We start from the raw sequence: 26113 nt of genomic DNA, 5'->3' as shown, positions 1-26113 counted from the left end.
TGTTAAGTATTCTGGACTCCAGCTTTAATCAGATTTTAGTATGATTAAGCCAAGGTTTTGTTGAACATGTTGGAAGTTAAATTGAGCCACGACAGCTTTACAGTAATAACTTGCCAAGTGTTAAAAGCACTGTCAGATTTGTATACTAGTCTGAGATTTTGAGGGGTATACTGCTTCTCTTTTTTAACATTATCCTCCTTTTGAATATATGCTGCTTAGGTTTTGCTAATTAGACTAGAGAATTTTTTTGTATTCATTCGTGTATTCATTCATTCATTCATTCATTCATGTATTCATGTTGAGCCCCAGGCTTGCTGTGTCACCCAGCCTGGAGTTCAGTGGCATGATGTTGGCTCACTGCAACCTCTGCCTCCTGGGTTCAAGCAATTCTTCTGCATCAGCCTCCTGAGTAGCTGGGATTACAGGCGCATGCCTTCATGCCCGACTTTTTGTATTTTTAGTAGAGATGGGGTTTTGCCATGTTGGCCAGGTTGGTCTCGAACTCCTGACCAGGTGATCCACCTGCCTCAGCCTGCCAGAGTGCTGGGATTACAGGTGTGAGCCACTGCACCCTGGCTTTTTTTTTCGTATTTAAATAGCATGCAATTATTTGGTCAGTTGAAACTCTGCAACAGAATGTGACCTTGGTCCTAGAATCTTTGTGGAAGTCAGTGTTTTTTTTTTTTCTCACCGGGTGAACCAAAGACTTTATTTTTCAAAAGCAGATAACACCAAAGTACTACGTGGTATCCATATTCATTGCAAAAATGGTAATTCCTGGAATTTTCCAAATGTCAAATGAAGTAAGGGGGATCAATGGTTACCACTATCATTTTCAACCAATATACAGATGTTCGCTCAAGGTCTAGGCTTTATTTCTACATAGTAGTATTCACATGAGTTCCCTAGGCTGAATTACTGTCAAAACGAGGACTCTTGAAGGGTCTTGACTTCAAAGATGACACGGCAGCCAACCTAGAATCCTGGCTTGCTGCTTGAGTCCTGGGAATCATGTCTTCTGATGTGTTACAAGCCGTGTCTCTGAAAACTAAAAGCAGACTTCAGATTCCTCTGAAACAGCTGTGGTTCCCAAGTGTTCCGCACCATGGTACCCAGATATGCTCAAAATGTGCTTTCCCTTATCTTTCAAAACCCACCACCAGGAACCCGAAAGGGAACCCACTTTGAGAGTTCCATGATGAAGGTGTTTAAGAACCACATTAACCCCAAGTAAAGGCAGAGGATGAAATTATCCATTTCTTTTCCCTTTTTTTTTTTTAAGTGAGACTACCTTGGCAAATGGGAAAATGACACCAATCATATGATTAAATGGTTTTATAAATCCTCCTCTTGAAATTATGTTCAGGCCCCACACGGTAGCTCATGCCTGCAATCCCAGCACTTCGGGAGGCCAAGGCAGAAGGATCACTTGAGCCCAGGAGTTCGAGACCAGCCTGGGCAACGCAGTAAGACCCCGTCTCTGTTTTTTTTTTTTTTAAAGAAAGAAATTTTGTTCAAAAGTATTTCAGACCAAAAGGAGTTCATAAAAACTGTTCATATAATTACTCTATGAGAAAAACATCCCTGTATGGAAAGGGGCACTGAGGATCTGGCATAGAGAAACAAGGGCAGACAGGGCAGTGATAAAATCCAGCCCAAGTTTTCCAGCATGCATTTATGACCTCATGGATATGTATGTACTGGGTGTTAATAGCCCCTCTTTGTACTTAAAAAAAAAATTAGGAAATTAAAGTGAATCTGTGTGCTAATGAAGTCTGAAGTTACAGAATCTAAAAGCCAAGCCTGTAAAGTCTGTAAGGCAAGATCTTTATCATCAGGGGTGGGAAGGAAGTCAGTGTTTTAACTCTGTTTAGATCTTGAATATAGCACAGAGGGTGTTTGAAAGATCCCAAGATCCTGGCCTGTTTGGTGGCAGGTGGCTCACCTTTGGCACACAGATGAGCTAAGTAGTGGACTGGCTGAGGAAGTAGGGTCCTGGCAATCACAACATGGAAGGATATGGATGGTGATGTTCGATCTTACTGCTCAGTGACCCAGGCCTTTTTCTCCCTTTTAAAAATTTTTTTGAGACGGAGTTTCGCTCTTGTTGCCCAGGCTGGAGTGCAGTGGGGTGATCTCGGCTCACCACAACCTCTGCCAGTGATTCTCCTGCCGCAGCCTCCTGAGTAGCTGCGATGACAGGCATGCACCCCCATGCCCGGCTAATTTTGTATTTTAAGTGGAGATGGGGTTTCTCCATGTTGGCCAGGCTGGTCTTGAACTCTTGACCTCAGGTGATGCTCCCACCTCAGCCTCCCAAAGTGTTGGGATTACAGGCATGAGCCACCACATCTGGCCTTTTCCCCTTTACTTCCTGTCACTGTCAGTCCATGTTGTGGACACTGTGATCTTCATTTTTCTCTCTCCAGAGGTTTGTTTGTGTTATGCTATCAGGATTTTGTTTTTAAAACTCACTTTAATGAGTATTTTTACACTTTTAATTTTGAGACGGTCTTGTTCTGTCGCCCCAGCTGGACTGCAGTGGTGTGATCATAGCTCATTGTAGCCTTGGACTCCTGGCCTCAAGCCGTTGCCACCCCTTAGCCTCTGGAGTAGCTGGGTCTATCTGGCTACACGCCACCTCAACTGGCTATCTGGATTTTAGAACTTTGTGTATTTCATTGTAGAGGAAAGGGAGGTTTTACAATTAAAACCGGTATTCATCTCACCAATTGGCAGCTCTGAAGCCATTCTCGTGGTTAATGATGTTAGTTTCAAAAGCATAGTTGATTTCTGGGTTTAGAATGTGATCAGTATCCTTTATTCTTTTCAAGATATCGGAAACTGGCACTGAAGTGGCATCCAGATAAAAATCCCGAGAATAAAGAAGAAGCAGAGAGAAAATTCAAACAAGTAGCGGAGGCATATGAGGTGCTGTCGGATGGTGAGTGCCCCCGAGCTGCTGAAGGACCCTGAGCGGGCATGCCGGAATGCGGAGTGGGTGTTGGGATCCTCCTGAGGGTAGCACAGTATGGACTCAAGTGACTTGTTTTTGATGCCAACTGGATTTTGGGCCCCCGAGAGGTTTTTACTTTTCTCGTGAAGATGTGAATTGATTGAGGTAACCGCGAGAACTGCGGAGTACCAGGGCTTCTGGCAGTTTCTCTTAGGATGGCTGTTTTAAAACAGGACTAGGAACCCTGGAGAGAGGAGGTTGCAGGACTCAGGTCACTGTGCATGTGGCGTGCCTGCCCCGTTGTTGTGTGTGATCATTCTGACCTCGCTCACCCCCACTGGCTTAAACAATACCATGCCAGTGGAGTCAGCTTTACTACTTGAGAGGACGTCATTAGTTCCCAAGAAGAGGGGATGGAACGTACAGCTAAAATTTAGTTTGCAAATTTCAGGCCTGTCTTCCCCTCCTGGGTCTGGAGCAGAGGTGTTGTATGTTACTGGAAGTCAGATCCATTGTCCTAGTTCACAAATGGGTGAGGGGTCAGAGGTCAGCTGTTGCCTAGATGCAGTTGGGGTTCCGTGGGGAAGTAAAAGGCTGTGGGTGGGCCTGGGGTGGGGGAACAGTGACAGAACTGGAAAGCCACACAATGCCCCTGTCTGCTGCAGTGCTGGGTGACCTGTTGCAAGCAAAGGCCGAGGCATTTATAAAGTTAGGGATGGACTACCAGAACCCTGGAAGTGGGCATTTGGTTAGGTTAAGTGTATCTGCATATGTTCAGGTAATTGGCCCATATTTACAACAAATGTGGGTTTTTTTTTTTTTTTTTTTTTTTTTTAAAAAGAAGGAACCCAGTTTGAGGCGGAGGTTGCAGTGAGCTGAGATTGCACCACTGCTCTCCAGCCTGGGTGACAGTGCGAGACTCTGTCTCCAAAAACAAAACAAAACAAAAAACAAACAAAACAGAAGGAACCCAGTGTAAGCTTGCCACCTTCAACAGCTACCAGCACACCACCAGCCTTGCTTTCTCTGGTGACACTGTGGCCCACCTCCTTTGTTTTAGAGGAAATCCCAGACATTTTACTTCAAAAATAGGAAAAGACATAAAACACTGATACTTGAAATCATCTTGAAATGTGGCATTTAAGGTCTTGAACTGTTGAGCTTATTCATTGGAAAGTTTTTTTTTTTTTTTTTAAAGAGAGAGGGTCTTGTTAGGTTTCCCAGGGAGGCCTTGAACTCCTGGGTTGAGGTGATCATCCTCTCAAGCTCCAAACGCAACTGCGCCATGCTTGTTCCCTTGGATTTGTGTGCTGGAGTGACAGGAGGGCACAGGCCTCAGTGTTCCCATCTTGTTCTTCGGTTGTTGTTGTTTGTGTGCTAATTCAGTATTGCCAGATTCAGGATTTTAGGGACTAGTAGCATTAGGAAAAGTGAGGACCAAAATGAAGCGTCATACTTGATAGAGCAGCTTTCAACTCTCACACTGAAGAGTCGCTTGGTTCTTTCGGGAGGTGCGGGATGTGCTCTTCATATCCTTTTAGGCAGCTTTAAGTGCGAGCTGGAGTTATCTCCAAAACATGGTCATTGTTCTTGCCATGGCACCAGTACCTGAACTTGCTTGTAAGTGGTTTGCTTCGAAGCCTGTTTTCCCATTTTGTGGAATGTGAGATTTTCTTTTACTTTTTACAGATTGAGAAGGGGTCTCACTCTGTTGCCCAGGCTGGAATGTAGTGGTATGATCACAGCTTGCTGCAGTCTTGACCTCCCAGGCTCAAGCGATTCTTCCATCTCGGTTTCCCGAGTAGCTGGGACCACGGGTGGGTGCCCCTGTGCCCAGCTTTTTTATATTGTGTTTAAAGGTGGAATTTTGCCGTGTTGCCCAGACTGGTCTTGAACTCCTGGGTTTAAGTAATCCACCAGCCTTGCCTCCGCAAAGTGTTGGGATTACAGGCGTTAGCCACTGCGTCCAGCCTATGAGATTTTTTTTGAGGAACACCGATGGTATCATGTCAGAAGTACCAATGCTTCTAGTGTCATTTTTTTGTTCTGGGATATAAGTAGCATTTGGAATGTAAGTGTGAGAGCGGCATGCTAGCCCCAGGCCTGGCATCCAGGTGGTCCTTTTCAGGGTAAAGGAGCCTGTAGGGTGTTAGGTTGGCACCTTTCTGGCACATCTGCTTTCTACCACTTGCCTAGGCCCTGGCATGTTTGTTTTTGTGCTGCAGATTTTTGTAGTAAGACGGTGCACTTCTGTGGTTGGAATAATTTTGTACTTGGTCATGTGATTTTAATGTAGCGTGTCTGGGCTCTGTGGGCAGTAGAGTGAAAGAAATGATCTAATGGAATAAAAAAAAATTTTTTTTTTGAGGTGGAGTTTCGCTCTTGTTGCCCAGGCTTGAGTGCAGTGGTGCAATCTCGTCTCACTGCAACCTCTGCCTCCTGGGTTCAAGCGATTCTCCTGCCTCAGCCCCCTGAGTAGCTGGGATTACAGGCATGCGCCACCATGCCCGGCTAATTTTGTATTTTTAGTAGAGATGGGGTTTCTCCACGTTGACCAGGCTGGTCTTGAACTCCTGACCTCAGGTGATTTGCCCATCTTGGCCTCCCAAAGTGCTGGGATTACAGGTGTGAGCCACCGTGCCCAGCCGTAAATACTTACATACTTAATTTCTTTTTTGAATTGTTTTTCAGGAGAGAGATACAGAAAGTTTTCCCTCTTACTTCCTTTTGTTTTAAAGAAAAGATGGCCATACTCTTAGAAATTTAATTGTAATACATTGAAAACTGATTTACAACTTGGGAAATACCTTTTCTATTGAATTAAGGGTTTAAAAGGAACTTGGCCTTACTGACTTTTCTTTAAATTTTTAGCTAAGAAACGGGACATCTATGACAAATATGGCAAAGAAGGATTAAATGGTGGAGGAGGAGGTAAGTACATGAGTTTTTTCTTTGAAGACAAATGGTCTTGGCAAGTAAGTTGAGTTTGCAAATCACGAGTCTCTTGGTCAGAGTCTATTTTGTATCAGTAAATAGAGATGCAACCTAGAAAGCGAACTAAATTGGGGAGAGGACAGAGAAATTGATAGCATTTAAAAATCTTTTGTGAGACTGGAAGTATATGTTGATGTACTTCTTATAGGTAGAATACAATTTGTAACCATACTGCAATATATTGTGAACATACACCCTTAGATCAGCACTTGATGTTATGTCAAAATATCTTAAGGGTTTGAAGAGCAGATTTTCCTGAAAAGCTAAAATAATGACCTTGTAGGGCCTGTACTTTGTCTCCAAAAGTTCCCATGGTCACTGGGGTGTGACCAGCCTCCCTTGGAATGTTGGGAAATTATTGCTCCAGACCCACTGGGGCCACATGGCAGCTTCTGTGGCACCAGGAGGCCAGTCGTTGAAGTGGATGCAAATACTCTTGGTTGGTAAACCTTCATAACAAATCATAAAAATGGTGTGTAATGTTACATGCCGATCACGGGTTTAGAGATGTCAAAAAGTAATCTCAACATCTGCACTCATGTGTCATCACCGCTGGGCACACTCACTTTCAGTCAGTACAGGGCTCATGTTTTGAATTACAGAGAACTTCAGGTTTATGAAATATTTTTGTTTTTATTAGATCATGATTTGTATAATGTTCTGTCAACAAAGAATTCTTTGCCTACAAAACACCAAAATTCATAAACTAAAAGCTGTGCTGTATTTGTGCAGGTGGAAGTCATTTTGACAGTCCATTTGAATTTGGCTTCACATTCCGCAACCCAGATGATGTCTTCAGGGAATTTTTTGGTGGAAGGGACCCATTTTCATTTGACTTGTTTGGTAAGTTAATCATGTGGGTTGACTTGGTGTGTGTCCATGACCCAAGTGAGGGCTTAGTATGGCCTTTCTGTTGAATTAACATTGTGTTTTAGGCTGGGCGCGGTGGCTTGTGCTTGTAATCCCAGCACTTTGGGAGGCTGAGGCGGGCAGATCACCTGAGGTCAGGAGTTCAAGACCAGCCTGACCAACTTGGAGAAACTGTGTCTCTACTAAAAATATAAAAGTAGCCGGGCATGGTGGCTCATGCCTGTAATCCCAGCTACTTGGGAAGCTGAGACAGGAGAAACACTTGAACCTGGGAAGCAGAGGTTGCGGTGAACTGAGGTCACGCCATTATATTGTCGCCTGGGCAACAAGAACGAAACTCGCGTCTCAAAAAAACAAAACAAAACAAAACGTTGTATTTTGTCGTGAAACTTTGTGTTTAAGGCAGCATTGGACTAGCCTGGGCAACATGGTGAAACCCTGTCTCAACAACAACAAAAAAAACCCACAAAAAATTAGGCTCAGTGTGATGATGTGTGCCTGTGGTCCCAGCAACTTGGGAGACTGAGGTGGGAGGATTGTTTGAACCTGCAAGGTCGAGACTGGGCCACTGCACTCCAGTCTGGGTGACAGAGCAAGACCCTGTCTGGAAAAAAAAGCAGCACAGGAGCTGTAAAATCTTTTCTCTTCTTCGTCTTTGAAAATTTGTTTTGAAGTTACAATTTGAAAAATTAAAATAATAAAGGGTTTAATGTGTTTTTTTTCTTTGTTGTGTATGGCCCTAGTTAACTTGCTTTTGCCCTCAGATGAGACAGTGGTAAGGACATGGGTGCTGGTGTCTTGGAAATGTTATTTCCCATTGAACAACCAGTTTGTGTGTGAATTTGCCACATCATATTCCTGTTAAAATCATTAAGCATCATAGTACTGTTTGCAAGACCTTTCATCCGTGAACATTGTGTGTGAGGACCGTTGTTGAGAGTTTGCTGAAAGGCACCTCTGGAGCAAGACTGCGGAGGCCTTCGCTGAGGAGAGAATAGTTTTGTTAAGGGAGATAGTGCTGTTATAGCTGCTGTTTGATTGTGGGAAAATGGATTTCTCATCGATGGCATTTCAGTCCTGATGCCTGGTCCTAGGCTTTGGTGTGTGTCTTGGGCACAGTTTGGGTCAGGCACTTTTGTTAGTTGTCTCCTGTTAGAGTCTTCTCACCCACCAACCACTGGGACTTCCTGTGTGATGCGGTGGGTGACCTGAGAGGTCAGGATTAAACGTGTACTCCTGTAGCTGTTTTTGTCTTTTGACTTATTGAGAGGGAAACACATTGTGTGTTTACCTCCTTCATTGCCGGGAGCATGGGTGAAGAAACTGACCACCACCTGCAACGCCCAGGAGGGAAAGAGAAGAGCAGTTGTGTCTGCAGATAATACAGGGGAGACACGTGGAGCCCCTGCCTGCCGCAGACTGTGAAGATTATGCTTCTTTATAGAAGCACAGTCACTCATATCTGGTAGGTCTTGGGCCTTTTGCATGGTGCAGTTCTTCAGTGTATCTCAAATGGGGATTCAAAGAGGTTGTCCTTACACCTTATGGGCTGGCTGGCTTGAAGAGAGCCCCTTTCTGAGGGAGGAAGGACAGTCAGTGGCCTCAAGCATTTTCAGGGAAACGGAAGCTAAGCGGGGGATTTCAGATTAGGGGACTGGGAGACTGGTCTGCTTATTTTTGAGGTGCATTTGCTGTAATCACTGCTGCCATCAGCAGAAGCAGAGCTCAAGAAAGAACCATGTTTACGCCCTTCCCTCACCGACGCTCACAGGCAAGAAATCTTTCTCTAAGAGATCATCTCTGTCTTAAAAATGACCTTTGCATCTTGCTATAGCCTTCAGCAAACTGCATTTGTTGCTTGGCAGGACAGGGCAGTGTTGGGGTTGAAGTCCTGTGTTCTGATCCTTGATTCTCATGTGACCAAGCGAGGAAGAAGTCCCACTCTTCCAACACCGTGGCTTCTGTTCTAGGGCATGTGAGGTGAAAAAGGCTGTCCTCTCAGTGTCTGAGATCGGGCGTCTTCAACAGGCCCTTTCTGAACATTATCATTCAACAGGCCCTTTCTTTCTTAACATTTTATTATTTTTAATTCAAAGGGGAAAGGTCCCTTAGTGACTGAATTGTAGCCAATTTTTGTTTTCCTTGGGGAAAATAATCTGATGCACCAAGCCATAGAGCAATTACTCGTAAAAGTATAGGGATTTTTTTTTTTTGAGACGGAGTCTCGTTCTGTCGCCCAGGCTGGAGTGCAGTGGCCAGATCTCAGCTCACTGCAAGCTCCGCCTCCCGGGTTTACGCCATTCTCCTGCCTCAGCCTCCTGGAGTAGCTGGGACTACAGGCGCCCGCCACCTCGCCCGGCTAGTTTTTTGTATTTTAGTAGAGACGGGGTTTCACCATGTTAGCCAGGATGGTCTCGATCTCCTGATCTCGTGATCCGCCCATCTTGGCCTCCCCAAGTGCTGGGATTACAGGCTTGAGCCACCTTGCCTGGCCAGGTGTAAAGATTTAATTAGATATGAGTGAATATGGGAGTTTTTACCTCTAGTCAAGGAGAGAGGTGCTAGTCTTACTGAAATGCTGCACTGTTAAATGCTGCATTTTACATACAGACCTGCTTTAAGACTAGGTACCCTGTGTTTCCCATGATGAGTGTGGCAGTGGTACTTGTTCATTCCGTTCTTGCAGGTGTTCTCGATGACTTCCATTTGCAGGCTCTCAGGATTTACACACAGGAGAAGCTGCTACTCCGTGGCTACTGTATGTATGTAGTCACTGTGCAACCTGCTGGCGGTGTGTTTAGTGTAGATGAGTGTGAATGCAGAGCGAGAGGGATTTCTGCCTATTAATGATGTCGTTCAGGGATCAACACCATGGTCTGTTACGAACTGGCCTGTTAGGAACAGGAGGTGAGCGGCGGGCAGGCGGGCAAGCATTACTGCCTGAGCCCCACCTCCTGTCAGATCAGATCAGCAGCATTCGAGTCTCATGAGGGCACGAACCCTATTGTGAACTGCACACGCGAGGGACGTAGGTTGCGCGTTCCTTATCAGAATCCAGTATCTGAAACCATCCCCACCTCCTGCTCTGTGGAAGAATTGTCTTCCATGAAACCAGTCCTTGGTGCCAAAAAGGTTGGGGACTGCTGTTGATAAATCATATTTACTAGACCTGGTGTATTTTTCATGTGACAAAAAAGTAGTTTAAAATCTGCTGTAAGATATTTCTGAGCTGCACTTTACATTTATCAGAATGTAGAACCCCTGCCGTACTTCAGACCTCCCTCATGATAGGTGGGGAAGGGTGAAGCGGGTGCCGGGTGTTGGACACACGGTATGCAGGTCTGTGCCTGAGCACCAGGCAGTTGCTCATTGTCACGCTGTGGCCAAGGAGACTTGGGCCTGGGGCCTGTGGGTGTGGAACCCGTCCTTCACAGCAGAAGCCCTCCAGGAGAGGCCGTGGAAGCGGATTCAGACACCAGCCTGGAAAGGAGTGCTGCCTCTGAATCGGAGGGTCCAATCAAAACTGCTGAGGCTAGGTGACTGTTGACATTTCCAGAACATGGAGCACATGAAAATGAGCTCTTGTCAAAATGTTAATCAGGAAAGTTAATTAATAGGCAGTGGACCTGTTTGAATTAGGATGATATCTTTTATGTTATTCTTAGAGGACCCTGTTGCTCAGTGAAGGGATGCTCTAAGTTAGGAAAGAAAGGGTACCGGATAATAGTGCCTTTTGATCCCGTTAGTCATAGCAGGCATCACCATCTGGGAAAAGCCTGTGGGTTTAACTTCACAGTTTTATTTATATTCTTGGAAAGCCAAAGCTAACCTTTAAGGTTTCCAGAGAGGCCTTTTATTTTAGCAGTGCAGCAAGTTTTTCCTTTTTTTTTTTTTTTTTTTTTGAGACGGAGTCTCGCTCTGTCACCCAGGCTGGAGTGCAGTGGCCAGATCTCAGCTCACTGCAAGCTCCACCTCCCGGGTTCACGCCATTCTCCTGCCTCAGCCTCCCGAGTAGCTGGGACTACAGGCGCCGCCACCTCGCCCGGCTAGCTTTTTGTATTTTTAGTAGAGACGGGGTTTCACTGTGTTAGCCAGAGATGGTCTCGATCTCCTGACCTCGTGATCCGCCCGTCTCGGCCTCCCCAAGTGCTGGGATTACAGGCTTGAGCCACCGCGCCCGGCCAAGTTTTTCCTTTGTAAAGCATCACTCTGGTACGAATGATGCTCCGTAGCAATAGAGGGGGAGTCCTGTGGTATGTAGCACCAAGGGAAGCAGACTTTTTGGAGGAAAAATGAGTGCATTGAGGATAGTAACCTGACTCTCTGACGTGTGATTAAATGATGGTGGTGAGTCAGTCATTTTACTCTCCCAGGGTGTGAGGAAGTGGCCAGTGAGGACCCTGGAGTCTAGTGAGGAGTAAGTGGAGCTGCCCGGGATGGAGGAGGCCACAGAGGACAGCCCCAGTGAAGAGAACAGTGAGGCCTTGGATGTGATGATAACCAGTGAGGACCTGGCACTCTCTAGTGAGGATGAGGCCTGCATAGGATAGAACTGGGGCCTGGGTGAGTCCCTCAGCAAGGAGCTGGAGCTCATATCCAGCGAGGACGGGGCCAGCCCTGGGGGCACAGAGGAGCTCAGTGAGGAGTGTGAGGAGCTGCTGAGTGAGGAGGAGCACAGTGGGCCAGAGCTGGGGCACTGCCGGCACCACCATAAAGTGTCAAGGAGCTGCCTGGGCTGGACTGACTGACAAGGTATCTAGAATAAAATAGTTTCCTCTAGTGCCTTGATGCTGTCCTTGGTCGGATGACCTCAGCTGCCTCAGAGAGAGAACTGAAGAAGCAAAAGAGGAGGTGGCAGCCCTGAAGCGCTGGCCAGCAGGCGCCACTAGGAGCCAGAGCACAGGCCCTGAAGGCAGCCTTTGGTCTCTGAGTTTGATCTGTACCACACACCGGGGACTTAAACAACCAAAATGGATCATCTCCTAGTCCTGGAGGCTGGCGGTGTGAGACCCAGGTTTTGCAGGGCTGGTTGCCTCTGAGGTTGAGGTGTGTCCTGTCCTGCTTCAGGCCCCTTCCCAGCTGTTCTTCTCTCTGCTTTTGCAGATGGATGGCCTGTCAGATCTTCACATCATCTTCTCTGAGTCTTTCTCTGTGTCCATTGGATTTAATGTTTTAGAGACAGGGGTCTCATTGTGTTGCCTAGGCTGGCCTCGAACCGCTAGGCTCAAGCAGTGTTCCTTCCTCAGTCTCCCAAGTACTGACTATAGGCATCAGCCACTGTGCCCAGCCACAAGTTTCCCCTTTTTATAAGGACATCATTTATATTGGATTAGTGCCCACTGTAATGATTTCATCTTAACTTGATAATCTACAAAGAGCCTATTCTAAGTAAGGTCACATTCACAGGTACTGGGGATTAGGATACCTTTTTTGGGGGACATGATTCAACCTTTAACATCGTATTTCTAGCGGGTAGATTTTTGTGCTAGTCTTTGAAATTCACAGCCAAGCAGCAAATTTTGAAAGGTGAAAGGAGGAGGAACCTTTAAAGTTAGACATGTGCCCCCACCCGCAGCTCCGAGACGGAGTTTTGCTCTGTCACCGAGGCTGGAGTGCAGTGGCACGGTCTCAGCTCACTGCAGCCTCTGCCTCCCAGGTTCAGGCAATTCTCTTGCCTCAGCCTCCCAAGTAACTGGAATTACAGGTGCGCACCACCACACCTGGCTAATTTTTGTATTTTTAGTAGAGACGAAGTTTCACCATGTTGGCCAGGCTGGTCTCGATCTTCTGACCTCAGGTGATCTGCCCACCTCAGTCTCCCAAAGTGCTGGGATTACAGGTGTGAGCCACCGTGCCTGGCCAGAGTTAGACATGTTAATGAGAGCTAGAAGTTAGGGGTCAAGTACAGGCATGGGAGTGGCACAGCAGATTGGATCAGTGTGTGCTGGTGACCTGGACCACCGTCATTGCACGGCGCTGCAGCAGCTTGTAATGAGTGTTCTTTGATTACTTAAGGACAGAGTTCATGCACATGCACTCCTACACACAGGTCACTTAGAAGACGTTAAGGAGTCTTTTAAAATACACACAAAAACATCACATATGAAGCTGGGCGTGGTGGTGCACCCCTGTAATGCCAGCAGTTGGGGAGGCTGAGGTAGCAGATTCCTTGAGCCCAGGTGTTCGAGTCCAACCTGGGAAAAAATTAATGAGATGCCGTCTCTAAAAATTTAAGAAAAAAAGATTAAAAAACGAAATCGTGATGTACGAGACTGGTTTCTGGCTAAAGTTGTTGGAACTATCCTTGTGTGTAATTTCACATGGCCATGAAGCAGCAGGCAGTCCCACCCGGTGTCCCCACATGCTCTTCCCCTATCTGGTGAGAGTTTCTTGGAGACGATGCCGAACTCATATATGGTTGTGTGCGTCTTTGAGAACTCCTCATGTTGAGACAGAGCTGTTTTTTGGAAGTACCTTTTTTGTTTGTTTGTTTGTTTTTGAGATGGAGTCTCACTCTGTTGCCAGGCTGCAGTGCAGTGGTGCGATCTTGGCTCACTGCAAGCTCCACCTCTCAGGTTCAAGTGATTCTCCTGCCTCAGCCTCCGAGGTAGCTGGAATTACAGACATGCGCCACCACGCCTGGCTACTTTGATATTTTTAGTAGAGATAGGGTTTCTCCATGTTGATCAGTCTGGTCTTGAACTCCTGACCTCAGGTGATCCACCCACCTCAGCCACCCAAAGTGCTGGGATTACAGGCGTGAGCCACCGTGCCAGGCCCTTCACTTCTACTTAAAATTATTCTGGCTAGTGAGGATGGTGCCATGTTAGTTATCTGCAGCTTCTTTTGTGCCGTTTTTCAGTACATACTTGGTAATTTTAGGACCTTTGTTTCCTCTGATCTCCTTCCTTAAATAGGGAGAGGAGATGGTTCCCTGAAACGGTCATTTTGAGAATTTTTTCTCTGCTGTGAGAACTGAGGCTCTGGCTACCCCCCTAGAAGGCTTGAGCCATGCCATAGGAGTTTGTGTGCAGTGTTTCTTTGGTGGTTCCTCCCCTGTATTTTGTGGTGTTGGTCCCCCTCGCAGGTCTTTGTATAGTGTTTGGTTCACATTGTTGGCATGACAGTCAGCTGAGCAAGACGTCGTATGAGTCCTTTGTCGGTTTGTGGGTTTTCGCATCATCTGTTTCCAGTGGGATTTTAGTCCCTGGTGAACTTGTGGACAACTCCAGAGATTGAGATAGTTGCCGTGTCTGTAGTGCTCCCAGGAGATGTTCTGGGACTGCAGGTGCGAGAGGTAGGAAGAGTGGTTTAAACTTGAGGCTGCAGCAGAGCTGATGCTATGCTGGGCTTCGACAGGTTTAGGGAATACCAGCATTGATAGGAGGTATGATGGTGTAGGGACAGTGAGGTGGAATGTGTGACGGTGGAGGAAAGATGAATCGGCCATCTGCGAGTAGGGCTCAGAAAAGAGCCCGGAGCCTGCTGCTGTTCTGGTGCTTTCTTCCCTGAGGAATGAGGACTGTGGTTGGGAAGAGGCCCATTCCTCCCGACGCCAGGGATCCTCATCTCATGTTGGCCTTCTTGTATTTGAAATAGAATAATTTGATTGCAGTGTATTGTGGATTCTTTGATTTAGATAGATTTTTGTAACTTCTGGGAAACAGCTTGCTCTAACCAGACCTAGGATCTAACTAGAAATTATACTTGTAATACAAAACAATTGTATGGGAAGCTGAAAATAGTGGTGTTCATTTAACAAATATGGTGTGCCTGCCGTTTAGTGCCAGGCACTATTCTAGGTGCTGGTTCGGCAGTGGAGAGGAACAGTGAAGCCCTGTTCTCAGGGTGTGCAACATGCAGTTCAGGGCAGAGCTCTGGTCGTGTTCTTCATTTACTGCCATTGCATATTGTATTCCAGATTCCTAAGAGTTATGTTATTTGCTACTTCAGAAAATGTGAGTGACACCACTCAAAACATGCAAGTTGTAGTAAATGAGTGCCTGGTTTTGAGAGGAGTTGGGAGAGCAGAGGAAGTCTGTGTCTTTCATGCTTGGCTTTTGAATCTCAAGCGTTTCTCACTTTTGAGGAGGGTGGCTGTTTAGGTTTTAGCTTTGGAACTTCAGGAGAGAGTGACATATTTTCCTTTGTTTGAAATAGCCATGATGCTTTTTCGATTTTGTTTTGCTGTCATCTTTTTGTTCCAGCTTTTCTGTGCACGTGGGGAGTTGACCGTGAAATCATGACAGCAGGCCTCTCCTGGGCCGTGGGGTGGGAGTGTGCTGAGGAAGGGCGAGCTTAGTTCTGCCCTGCACTGTGCTGCTGTGAGATGAAAGCGGTCGGTGGGAATCCCCTTCGCCTAGTTGTTAAGCTGTTCCTGTTCCGTCACGTTCTCATGCTTGGTAAAGCTCAGAGAAAATGTGTGGGTTTAAAACATGTTCTCCACTGCCTCAGTGTTCTTCTTTAAGTTTGTATGTGTGTAAATGTTTGTTACATGTGTTTTGTGGTCAGCTTTCTCATGCTGTTCAATTCATTGTATATATATTTTTTGTTCATACATTTGTGACTGTTCTTTATAGATTGTTGGTTTAGTATCTCGTTAATGTTATGGGCCCCTTCGTGAATTGGTCTTAGTATTCCTCAGGGAATAGCATGGTATTGCAAAGTTTTAAAGAAGCTCTTGGCATACGATGCCCAGAACATGGACATGAAAAGAGTGTCACTGAAGAGAATCAAACTGTGTAAAATATTTGAAGAGGTAGGTGTATTCTGAGCCAAATATAAGTGACCATGCTGGTGATGCAGCCTCAGGAGTCCCGAGAGCATGTGTCCAAGTGGTCAGGGTGCAGCTGGGTTTATACATTGTAGGGAGGCATGAGACATCAATCACATCACACCTGTAATCCCAGCACTTTGGGAGGCCGAGGTGCATGTTGAGGTCAGGAGTTTGAGACCAGCCTGGCCAACATGGTGAAACCCTGCCTCTACTAAAAATATAAAAATTAGCCAGGTAGGGTGCCAGGTGCCTGTAATCCCAGCTGCTCGGGAGGCTGAGGCAGGAGAACTGCTTGACCCGGGAGGTGGAGGTTGCAGTGAGCTGAGATCGCGACGCTGCGCTCCAGCCTAGGCGACAGAGCAAGACTCCGTCTTGGGGGCGGAGAAGACATTTTTTGGCTCAGAAAGGCAGGACAGCTCAAAGCAGGGGGCTTCCAGACTGTTGGTGAATGAAAACTTTTTCTGGTTGACAATTGGTTGAGTTTGTCTAGAGACCTGGGTCATAGAAAAAAAATGTTCAGGTTAAGATACAAGATTGTGGAGATGAAGGTTCCTTTGAAGTATCATAGTGACTGCCCTTAGAGACAATAGATGACAAATGTTTCCTTTTCAGACTTTTAACATGTTCTAGACTTTCAGTTAATCTCTTCAGGATTGGGAGGGCCTGGAAGAAAACGATATAGCTATGTGAATAGACTCTTGACAGATGCACATTTCCCCCCCGCAAAGGATGACTTTGCAAGGACAATTTCAAATGGTTTGTAGGACACGACTCCCAGGCCCCTTAGGTAGGAATTTGGGCAAGATAAAAAATCAGAACTTAGTCCTCCAGAGTTAAATCCTAATGCAGTCTGTTTCAAGTAATGTTTGTACCTCAGGATACAAAGTTAAGGTTTGAAGACCCATGTTAAGAGATGCTTCTAAAGAGATGAGCATACGTGTTTTGCTTTGCAGAATCTGCGTGAGTCTAGAGAAACTGCCAGTGAGGGAGAAACGTGTATTACAAGGAAGGTGCTCAAGACTCTAACCCTCACCACTGTGGAGGCTAGCCAGTAAAACCCATCAGAGCTGGAGCAGTCTCCTCCCCTGGGGTGGGGTGGTGTGGGGTGGGGATCCCCGGCCCCCAGCTGGTTGGATGAGGCCCATCCACCTTAGGGAGGCAACCTGCTTTACCAGTCTCCCGATCCAAATGCTAATCTCATCCAGAATCACCCAGAAGGATGTTCGGCTCAATATTTGGGAACTCTGCGCATGGATGGCCCAGTCAACCTGAACATGCGATCAACCACGTGTCCATCTCTTGTCAACTTGGCACCCATATGCATTTCCTTAACTCAGGCTTAATCTTCAAGTGAAGACAAGAGCAAGGTCATAGCCACCTAACATGATACCACTATCCTACAGACAACCAAGAGTGCACTAGCCGCTTGCCTAGTGGAGGTCACGTTCCCCTGTGATCCTTACCGTTTTGCGTGATACGGGGTAACTTAATAGGCAGTATGTGTATGTTACATAAGAGGATAAGAGAGGGAAGAAAACTGATACGTGCTTAACTATAACATGCATAGATTATATATGACAAATACTGGTCACAAAATAAGCAGGAAATACTCCAAGCATTGATGGTCCTCTTTCCTGTAACTGATCCTGTGGACACAGCCACTTTCTTCCACTGCCCATTCTGTGGTCCTGTGGCCTTCAGCAGGCACCTCACTGGTTGTGGTTCTTTCTTGTGAGGTCAAGTAAAAAACAAGTTTGTAGCACATTTGATTAACAAGTGTCGGAGGCCGAGACGGGTGGATCACGAGGTCAGGAGATCAAGACCATCCTGGTCTACACGGTGAAACCCCGTCTCTACTAAAAAATACAAAAAACTAGCTGGGCGAGATGGCGGGCGCCTGTAGTCCCAACTACTCGGGAGGCTGAGGCAGGAGAATGGCGTAAACCCGGGAGGCGGAGCTTGCAGTGAGCCGAGATCGCGCCACTGCACTCCAGCCTGGGCGACAGAGCTAGACTCCGTCTCAAAAAAAAAAAAAAAAAAAAAAACAAGTGTCTTAAGATTTATTTCTAAAGTATAAAAGTATGATCAGTATAATCCAAAAGTAATAACACATGCTGGGTTTAAGAATTTGAAAATGGGAGTGAGGTGTGAGGAGGAGGAAGTCTTGCCCCTCCGCCCCCAGTTGGAGCCCCATGGGAGCGTTGTAGCACGTTCTGTCTAGTTATGATGCCCACAGGCCTCCCTGCCTCTCTATCCAGCTCTGCTAGCCAGGAGCACTTCCGAGTCTGCATTTCACAGGCTTGCGTGCCTCTCATGGTTGTTCTCACACCAGTAACAGTTGCACACTCAGCAGCTTCGTTCCGCTTTTGGGATAAGTTGAGTTCCCTGACGTAGAATTGCTGGGTTGTGAAGGTTTTTATGATAAAAATATTGGTCTTATATTGGGGGCTGAAGGTTTTAAAAGCTTAATACATACTTCTAGATTGCTTTTCAAAACGGCAGAAACCAGCACGTGATAAGTAGTTCTTCCTTGAAATAAGGACTTGTCTGATCCCAAGTGGCGACTTTTAACTGTATATAGTTATAAGTGTTGAAATTATTTTAATGTTTCTTAACACTGTGTTATAAATGAGACTTCATTTTTAGGGTAACTTGTGATTTTAATATCTGAAATTATAGGAGTTAAAATTCAGTGAATACCTGAATTATAAAAAATTATATTTAAGCTATAAAATGTCAGTAGAGAAATAAACAAGATAAAGATTTTTTTCATACAAGAAAATGGAACTGAAAAGCACTGGCCTTCTCATAACATACTACTTAACCAGCTTTTGAGGTAGCTTCTGTAGATGATGACTTTATAATTATGAATGTCCTCGTCTTAATTTAGCCTAGAATGGAAACTAGTTAAAATAACTTGGCTAGTACTGGTGTCACTCAGACACTGGTTCAAGATGCATCCAAAAGCTCAGTGCCTTGTGGACAACTTTTAAGAGTTTAGTTACCATGGATTTAAAGAAATTGTGACTAAACCAATCTGTTAGCATTGATAAATGGGAAATTGCGGAAGGATATAGACGTTGTAGAGTGTGTAAAAGTAACTTGGTTTAGGGACTCAGGTATGGACAGTGAGACTGGCCACATGAGTGCCTTTCTTTGGATCTCACTGTCACACTCTTACCCAGGTTGGAGTGCAGTGGCTGTTGGCAGGTGTGATCATAGCTCCCTGCAACCTTGGATTCCTAGGCTCAAGCAGTTCTGCCTCAACCTCCCAAGGAGCTGGGACTAAAGACATGTACCACCACACCTGGCTAATTTTTAAATTTATTGTAGAGAAGGGGTCTTGCTATGTTGCCTAGGTTGGTCTTGAACTCCTGACCTCCAGGGATGTCTCCTGTCTTGGCCTCCTTAGGAGCTGAAATTACAGATATTTGCTAATGTCCTCAATTTATGGAAATGCAGAAATGCCTTTTGTTTTTGAGATGGACTCATGTTCTCTTGCCCAGGCTGCAGTGCAGTGGCACGATCTCAGCTCACTGTATCCTCCACCTTCGTGCCTCAGCCTTCTGGGTAGCTGAGACTGCAGGTGCCCAGCACCACTCCTGGCTAACTTTTTTGGTATTTTTAGTACAAAATGTTGGCCAGGCTGGTCTCAAACTCCTGACCTCAAGTGATCTGCCCGCCTCGGCCTCCCAAAGTGCGGGGTTTACGGGCGTGAGCCACTGCGGCCTCCTGGAAATACTTTTTAAGGATCACCTCCTAGGGGAGAGGAAGAGAGTCACGGTAGCACAATCAGTTTTAACTGTATTTGTGATGTTTGTTTCTTTACCTGGGAGGATATATTGTAGATACGTCAGGTCACATGTGACCCAGTGGTGAACAGTCTATGTCTATAACGTAGAAAGTTACTAAGTAGAATGCTTGGATTTTATTTGAATTGGATGCAGTTTTTATGTCCTAGAGAAATTCACAAAATGTTCCTAGTTTTAGATACAAGGTTATGATTTAACATCTTTGCTTTTGTTCTTTCTTGTCTTTGAGTAGAATAGTGGGGGACAGTAAGGTCTGTTTGCAAACTACCTATGACCGTCGTATTATTTTTATGCCTGGGGGGCATTGACTGGAATGTGGGCAGTAACTTGCACAGTCAGTAATCGTTTGAGTAACTTCTTGTTGGCATCCCCGTTGTGGCATTCCTTTTCTAGGTCTCCACCTCACGCTGGCTTATGGGCGGAGGGGCAGATTGGCGCATGGGGTGTCCGGGCACTGGTCGTGCTTGCCTTCTTCCTCTTCTGTCTCTTGGCCACCTCTTCCAAAAAGTAACCAGTAACCAATTCTCCCAATGTTTCTTTCTTTGGGACTCAATGTCTTGGGCTTGGCATTGGGTAAAGCCGACTGGCCAGTTTCATTCCAACGAGCTCTGTAATAGTCCGGTGTGGACCTCTGCCCTCTCTGGTCTGCGGAAGTTTCCTCAGCCTTTGCTCCTCACTATGTACTATTTGCTGGTCCTGGGGGTACCCAGCATCTCAGGGTTTTGACTGCCCACCTGTACGTCGATCCTTTCAGACTGGTCAGAGTCAGCCTCAGGTGCTGCTTTTCTCTAGTCACTGAATTTTTTTTAGTAGGGACAAAGTCTTGCTATGTTGCCCAGCCTGGATTCAAACTCCTGAGCTCAAGGAATCCTCCCACTCAGCCTCCAGAGTAGCTGGATCAAGTCACTCTTTCTTGTTCATCACCTCAGTTGCTTCATGAATCTCGATTTCTGCTTATTTCAGTGCTTGTTGTTGTATCCTTGTGTGCTGTGGTATTTATTGTTAACCTTTGTGACTCGAATGTATCCACTCCCTGCTTTGGTCACTCTGGCCTGCAAATAGGCCATACTAATTCTGTAGTTGGTTGTGGCTTGCCTTTGTCTTTATACCTTGCATGTGTTTATGTCTTAATGCATCTATTAGGATTCCTTGCTTTTATCACAGGTTTCCCATTTTTTCTGAAAAAAATACAGTAATTAATGCAGAACCCAGGTAAATTAAAAAAGCTTTGTATACTTTATGAATTTTTAGTAAGTACTCATTGATTGATAACACCAACAGAGGAAAACAAAATAGTGAGTTCTGATCTTGATTTTCAGGAGCATTTTGTGTTTCCACTTGGCAGCGTGATGCTTCCTCATGTTGGTGATTTTCTGTTGAGACACCTTCAGGCTTCATCTTATGTCTGCTGGTTAACATTTGTTCAGAATTGATTTCAGCTAATCCTTAAAAGTTTTTTGAGACATCACACTTAGAATAAAAGGAATTTCTGTTGCCGAGGTTCATCAGGTATTTACACTTAGTTTACGTGGCCACACCATTCCTTCTCTGTGTGTGTGTGTGTGTGTGTGTGTGTGTGTGCGTGTGCATGTTAGGGTAATCCATTTTTCTGTTTGTTTCTGAATTGCTTTGGAGAAGGCAACTCAGACTCCAAGGAATACAACAGCCTCAGTGTAAAGCTTTTCTCACTCTTCCAGTGGTCATAGCAGGTACAGCATCTAACAGGACCTCAAATCAGTGATGTGAAAAGAGCTGAGTTTGAAGTGCATATTGGTGCTCCCTAAAGAATGTGTATATGTGCTATTTTTAAATTAAGTCTGGTAATTTATTTGATATAAGGTATTGTAGTTTTAGTTGAATTAAACAGTTGGTGAAACTGTTGGTGAGGTAGTCTTTCAGTTACTCTGTAGATAAGCTCTTTTGTTACAACCTTGTCTAAGTTTTTTGTTCCTGAATATGTTACAAAAATCTGTTTTCTCTTACTGTAGCTGTCACATGAGGAAAAAAAACTTGAAAAAAAGATTTCATAGTGTGTGTTTATGTTTGATTTTAGAAGACCCTTTTGAGGACTTCTTTGGGAATCGAAGGGGTCCCCGAGGAAGCAGAAGCCGAGGGACGGGGTCGTTTTTCTCTGCGTTCAGTGGATTCCCGTCTTTTGGAAGTGGATTTTCTTCTTTTGATACAGGTATTAAATTCCTAGGTTTAATTTCTGTTATCTTAACAGTGGTTAGTACTTATAAGCATAATAATCTTTTAGTTAGAGTAATTTAAAATATGTGCATTGCTCTCGTAGAATAGCATTGTAGATTTGCCAGCTTTTTTTGCTATACAGCTCTACGCTTAATAACCTACATTTTCTCCTAATCTTCCTAAGAATGCTGTACTTGGAAATCTTCTCTTCTTAATGTAATAATCAAGGCCAGAATGTAATGAAATTCTTAGTTAAAAAGGGGCAAAGTATGTTCTGTGTCAGTAGGTGGAAAGTAACGCACTTGGGAAATCTCACTAACCTTCATGCTGTCTAACCTCCTTTGCAGTTAAAACAAAAGTGCACGAATAGGTAGCATCCCAGGAGTGTCCCACTGGATGGAATCGAAGGCTGGGCCTTAACACCAGCCCAGGCCAGGCTCACTCACTAGTGAAGTATCAGCCTCGCGCACGTAGCTCTTCATAAGTGGAAACACAGCTTATAGACTGGAGTAACATGAATATGTATATAAACACACATTATATGCCTGTGAGTTTAGCCGGAAGAATTAGAATCCCATTTTTCTCTGAAGCTTATCCAGTTTCTCTTCACAGAAGAGCACTTTTTTTTTTTTTAAATTTAAAAAGACAGAGTCTCACTTTTAATAAGTGCCACTCTTAGTGTAGTGGCATGGTCTCGGCTCACTGCAGCCTCCTGGGTTCAAGTGATTCTTGTGCGTCAGCCTCCTGAGTAGCTGGGATTACAGGTGTGCACCAGCAGGCTCAGCTAACTTTTGTATTTTTAATGGAGACAGGGCTTTTGCCATGTTGGCCAGGCTGGTCTTGAACTGACCTCAGGTGGATCCACCTGCCCTGGCCTCCCAGAGTGCTGGGATTACAGGCATGAGCCACCACTCCTGGCCTGGAGCTGCTGTTTTGATTCTCTCATTTTCATTTTTAAGCCTCCATGATAAGAATTGGGAGAGCTTGTTACATAGGGTTCCTTCATGATGGTCAGAATTTTATTTTCTTTTCACATTGTGCTCGTGCCATCTAGGTAAGTAGTGAATTCTGCCTGATTGGACCTCAGTTTTGATGTGCTTTCCCTCAACAGATCCTCTCATTTGATACTATGGAATATACTGACCACAGGTTAAGAAAACTAGTTAAAAATACCGCGTAAATAGTCCTTTTTAAAAGTAATCAATGGCTCCTGTATGTGTGTATGTGGTGGCGGTGTAAGCCTTCTCCACTTCTGAGGTGCCTTACAAAGTATCACAAGAATAAATACTTAGCGAGGCTTGATCTAGACCGTTGTAGTAGTCACCAGCCACGTGTAGGTCCTGATCCCTGGAGGCCTAGCTGCTCCAAATGGAGATCAGCGGGAGTGTGAAATAGTCATTGGGTTTCAAAGATGGAACATGGAAAACAGTATAAAATATCACAAACGATTTTGATTTTTTGTATTTCCAATTGAAATATTTTGGATATACTGTATTAAATAAAATACTACAATTAATTTCACTAGTTTCTGCTTTTCAGTGAAGTCGTTAGAAAAGGTAAACTTAACATACCTGGTTCACATATTTCTTCAGGACACCACTAGCACTAGACAGTATCTGGCCTTAGATGACTGAATCATGTTCGGAGGTATGCGTCATTTGTGTTAATGTGAGCGTTTTGGAAGCAGGACAAGTATTAAGCTCTAACCAGTAGACCAGCTTTAATATCAAAAAATAAGTTTGCTTTAGTGTGACTTGTGAAATTTTTCAGTGTCCACACTGATACACAGTGTCCATAATGTATAATTGAGAATGGTGTCCATGAACCGTAGAAACATAGGTTTTTCAGATGGATACATAGTATCCTTTCTACAGTTATTTTAGTTTTTTTTTTTTTTTTTGAGACGGAGTCTCGCTCTGCCGCCCAGGCTGGAGTGCAGTGGCCGGATCTCAGCTCACTGCAAGCTCCGCCTCCCGGGTTTACGCCATTCTCCTGCCTCAGCCTCCTGAGTAGCTGGGACTACAGGCACCCGCCACATCGCCCGGCTAGTTTTTTGTATTTTTAGTAGAGACGGGGTTTCACCATGTTAGCCAGGATGGTCTCGATCTCCTGACCTCGTGATCCGCCCGTCTCGGCCTCCCAAAGTGCTGGGATTACAGGCTTGAGCCACCGCTCCCGGCCATATTTTAGTTTTTTAATAATTTAGTTTCTTACCCCCTGTGGTTCTGTGGTAAAGAGAAGGGAAGCCGGTTAGGTTTGCTGTTCCGTGGTGGTGAGGACATTCTGTTCTTGTGGGGTAAGGGTGTCCATCACAGTCCGTGGAGTTTACAAGCCATGCCATAGCAAACAGAGCTTTGATACTGAGGCTGCTCTGCTGGTTGGAGTTTAATACTGGTCCCGGTTCCAGAATGTTCACATTAACACAACGCATGTGCTGCATGGTGCCAGGCACACCACCCACACGCCGGGGTGGTCTTTGCCATGTCAGAAAGGCTGCTCATGTCCAGCGAAGCTCTGCGTGAGGAGAGGATGAGAGGCTGCACTCTCGCGTTCCCCTGGAGTCCCCACTGAGGGATTTGAGAGAGAGTCTTTTCCCCTGGGCACCCCAGCAGTCCGGCTGAGGCCTTGCTGGTTGCATGGTTTATTACTCATCAGTTCTACGTCTTAACATTAAACAGTCTGCTACTGAATTTTCAAACTCTTGTCTTTGCATTAGTAGTTGACATAGTTCTCTAAGCATTTTTCTTTTCTGTTTTCCTGTAGGATTTACTTCATTTGGGTCACTAGGTCATGGGGGCCTCACTTCATTCTCTTCCACGTCATTTGGTGGTGGTGGCGGCATGGGCAACTTCAAATCGATATCAACTTCAACTAAAATAGTTAATGGCAGAAAAATCACTACAAAGAGGTACTGTGGTAATCTGCATTTCATATTTTTAGTAAGCAGGCATGATGTTTCACTGGTGCCATGCTGCACGTCTCCCAGAGTGTGAAGCAGAGCTTGTTGTATGCTAGATCTGGCACCATGAAAATCTTCTTCTCTCCAAATTCATTAATTAAAGCTTTTCCTCTTAAATTTTACTTAACTGTGGATTTATTAGAGGAGATCTGTAATGTAAATAAAAGATAGTAAGTGTAACAAGTTGCTGCAGCATTGTTAAGATGCCTAAATGGAAAATCTTGAATAGTAAAGCCTTTACTGTTTTATAGCCTCTGCTTGTATTTAGCATCCACCTGTACAGTATTTGAGACAATTTATTTTGTCAGGTTAATTCTGTTTTAGGAAAGGAAGATGTATTGTTCACAGGTTGGCTTCAGCCGTGTTTTTACAGCTTGAAAATTACTTATATTCATGGTGTATTTCAGTAATGTCCTTAAAAAACTTAAAAAAAGTGTGTTACCCTCATACATGTATTTACTTTACCAGAAAGGTTTTTAAATGAATTTTTTTCCTACAGAATTGTCGAGAATGGTCAAGAAAGAGTAGAAGTTGAAGAAGACGGCCAGTTAAAGTCCTTAACAATAAATGGTAAGGAGCAGCTGCTGCGCTTGGATAACAAGTAATTCAACGCACGCGCTTAACAGAAATGTTAAACTATAACAAGCACCATTTGAGGATTAACAGGAACATTTTTTTGAAGATTTCAAACGAACTCGACTTTCAGTATAATTGTACCTAAAGTATTTATAAACAGCTCATCGGAGCCTCTATTTGTCATAGACTTTTGAGTTTATTGTTGGGACCACATAATAGGACCATTTTTTTTGTCTTTAAAATTGTTGTAAATCTCTGTATGCACTTTGCTTTTTTTATTAAACGTACTCCAAGGTGAGTCTTGACTCTTTAGTGTAGGACAAGATTGTACACTAACACCAGCATGGACCTGCTTTTCATTGTGTCTGAAATGTGAGCCACGTAGTGTCGGCCTGCTGTGAAGTTAACATTGCCAGGACGATTCTTCTACAGAAATAATTTCAATTTTTTTCAGTATTTAGTAGTGAAAGATATTAATGCATTAATGGTAATACATTTCTGGTTTAATATAAATTAAGGATGTTTTCTAGTTGTGCATGAATGCTGGCAACTTAGTAAGTTTTGACAATTGTTTAAATATGTAATGTTAAGCTTAGGTTTAAAAAAGTAAAGCTGGTAAACTGGGTCTTTGTCATTTGCTTTAAAAAAAAAAAAGAAAATAAATGCGAATGTGTTGGTGCATTCTTCCTGAGTGGGATCTGGAGCTTTTTTGTGTCTGTGTATGATTTGTGCCTGGGCTTCTAGTGTCACTTTAATAGCGTTTCGTGCTATTCGTTCAGGTGGATGCCGCACCTCAGTTACATGTAGACATTTTCTTCAGTATATTTGAAGTATATGAAGATTTTCATATTGTAAGTTGCGATTTAGCAATTGCTCAAACATTTAATTATGGTAACATTTCTACAGGAGAGGGAAGAAACCATTGTATAATTTTTCATTCTTAAAGTATGTTCCAGTTTTTAGGATTTGATGTAAGGTTA

General features: G+C 44.6%; 1 protein-coding gene across 5 annotated transcripts in view; it reads left to right on the top strand.

Moving 5' to 3' along the window:
* DNAJB6 (DnaJ heat shock protein family (Hsp40) member B6) overlaps positions 1-26113 on the top strand; it is an 86837-nt gene that overhangs the window by 26581 nt on the left and 34143 nt on the right. For 4 of the 5 annotated variants that reach the window (XM_033193808.1, XM_033193806.1, XM_033193804.1 and 1 more), the window contains exons 3-8: positions 2835-2944; positions 5828-5887; positions 6683-6793; positions 21462-21593; positions 24362-24506; positions 25057-25127. In XM_033193808.1, the coding sequence (XP_033049699.1) occupies positions 2835-2944; positions 5828-5887; positions 6683-6793; positions 21462-21593; positions 24362-24506; positions 25057-25127 (629 nt within the window). The remainder of the gene's footprint in view (positions 1-2834; positions 2945-5827; positions 5888-6682; positions 6794-21461; positions 21594-24361; positions 24507-25056; positions 25128-26113) is intronic. The other variant, XM_033193807.1, reaches the window with a different exon arrangement.

The sequence above is a fragment of the Trachypithecus francoisi genome, unplaced genomic scaffold (genome assembly GCF_009764315.1).
Source record: "Trachypithecus francoisi isolate TF-2019V2 unplaced genomic scaffold, Tfra_2.0 Lachesis_group4, whole genome shotgun sequence".
Taxonomy (NCBI): Eukaryota; Metazoa; Chordata; class Mammalia; order Primates; family Cercopithecidae; genus Trachypithecus; species Trachypithecus francoisi.
Note: the sequence above shows the minus strand (reverse complement) of the source record. Positions and strands in the feature narration are given on the sequence as shown.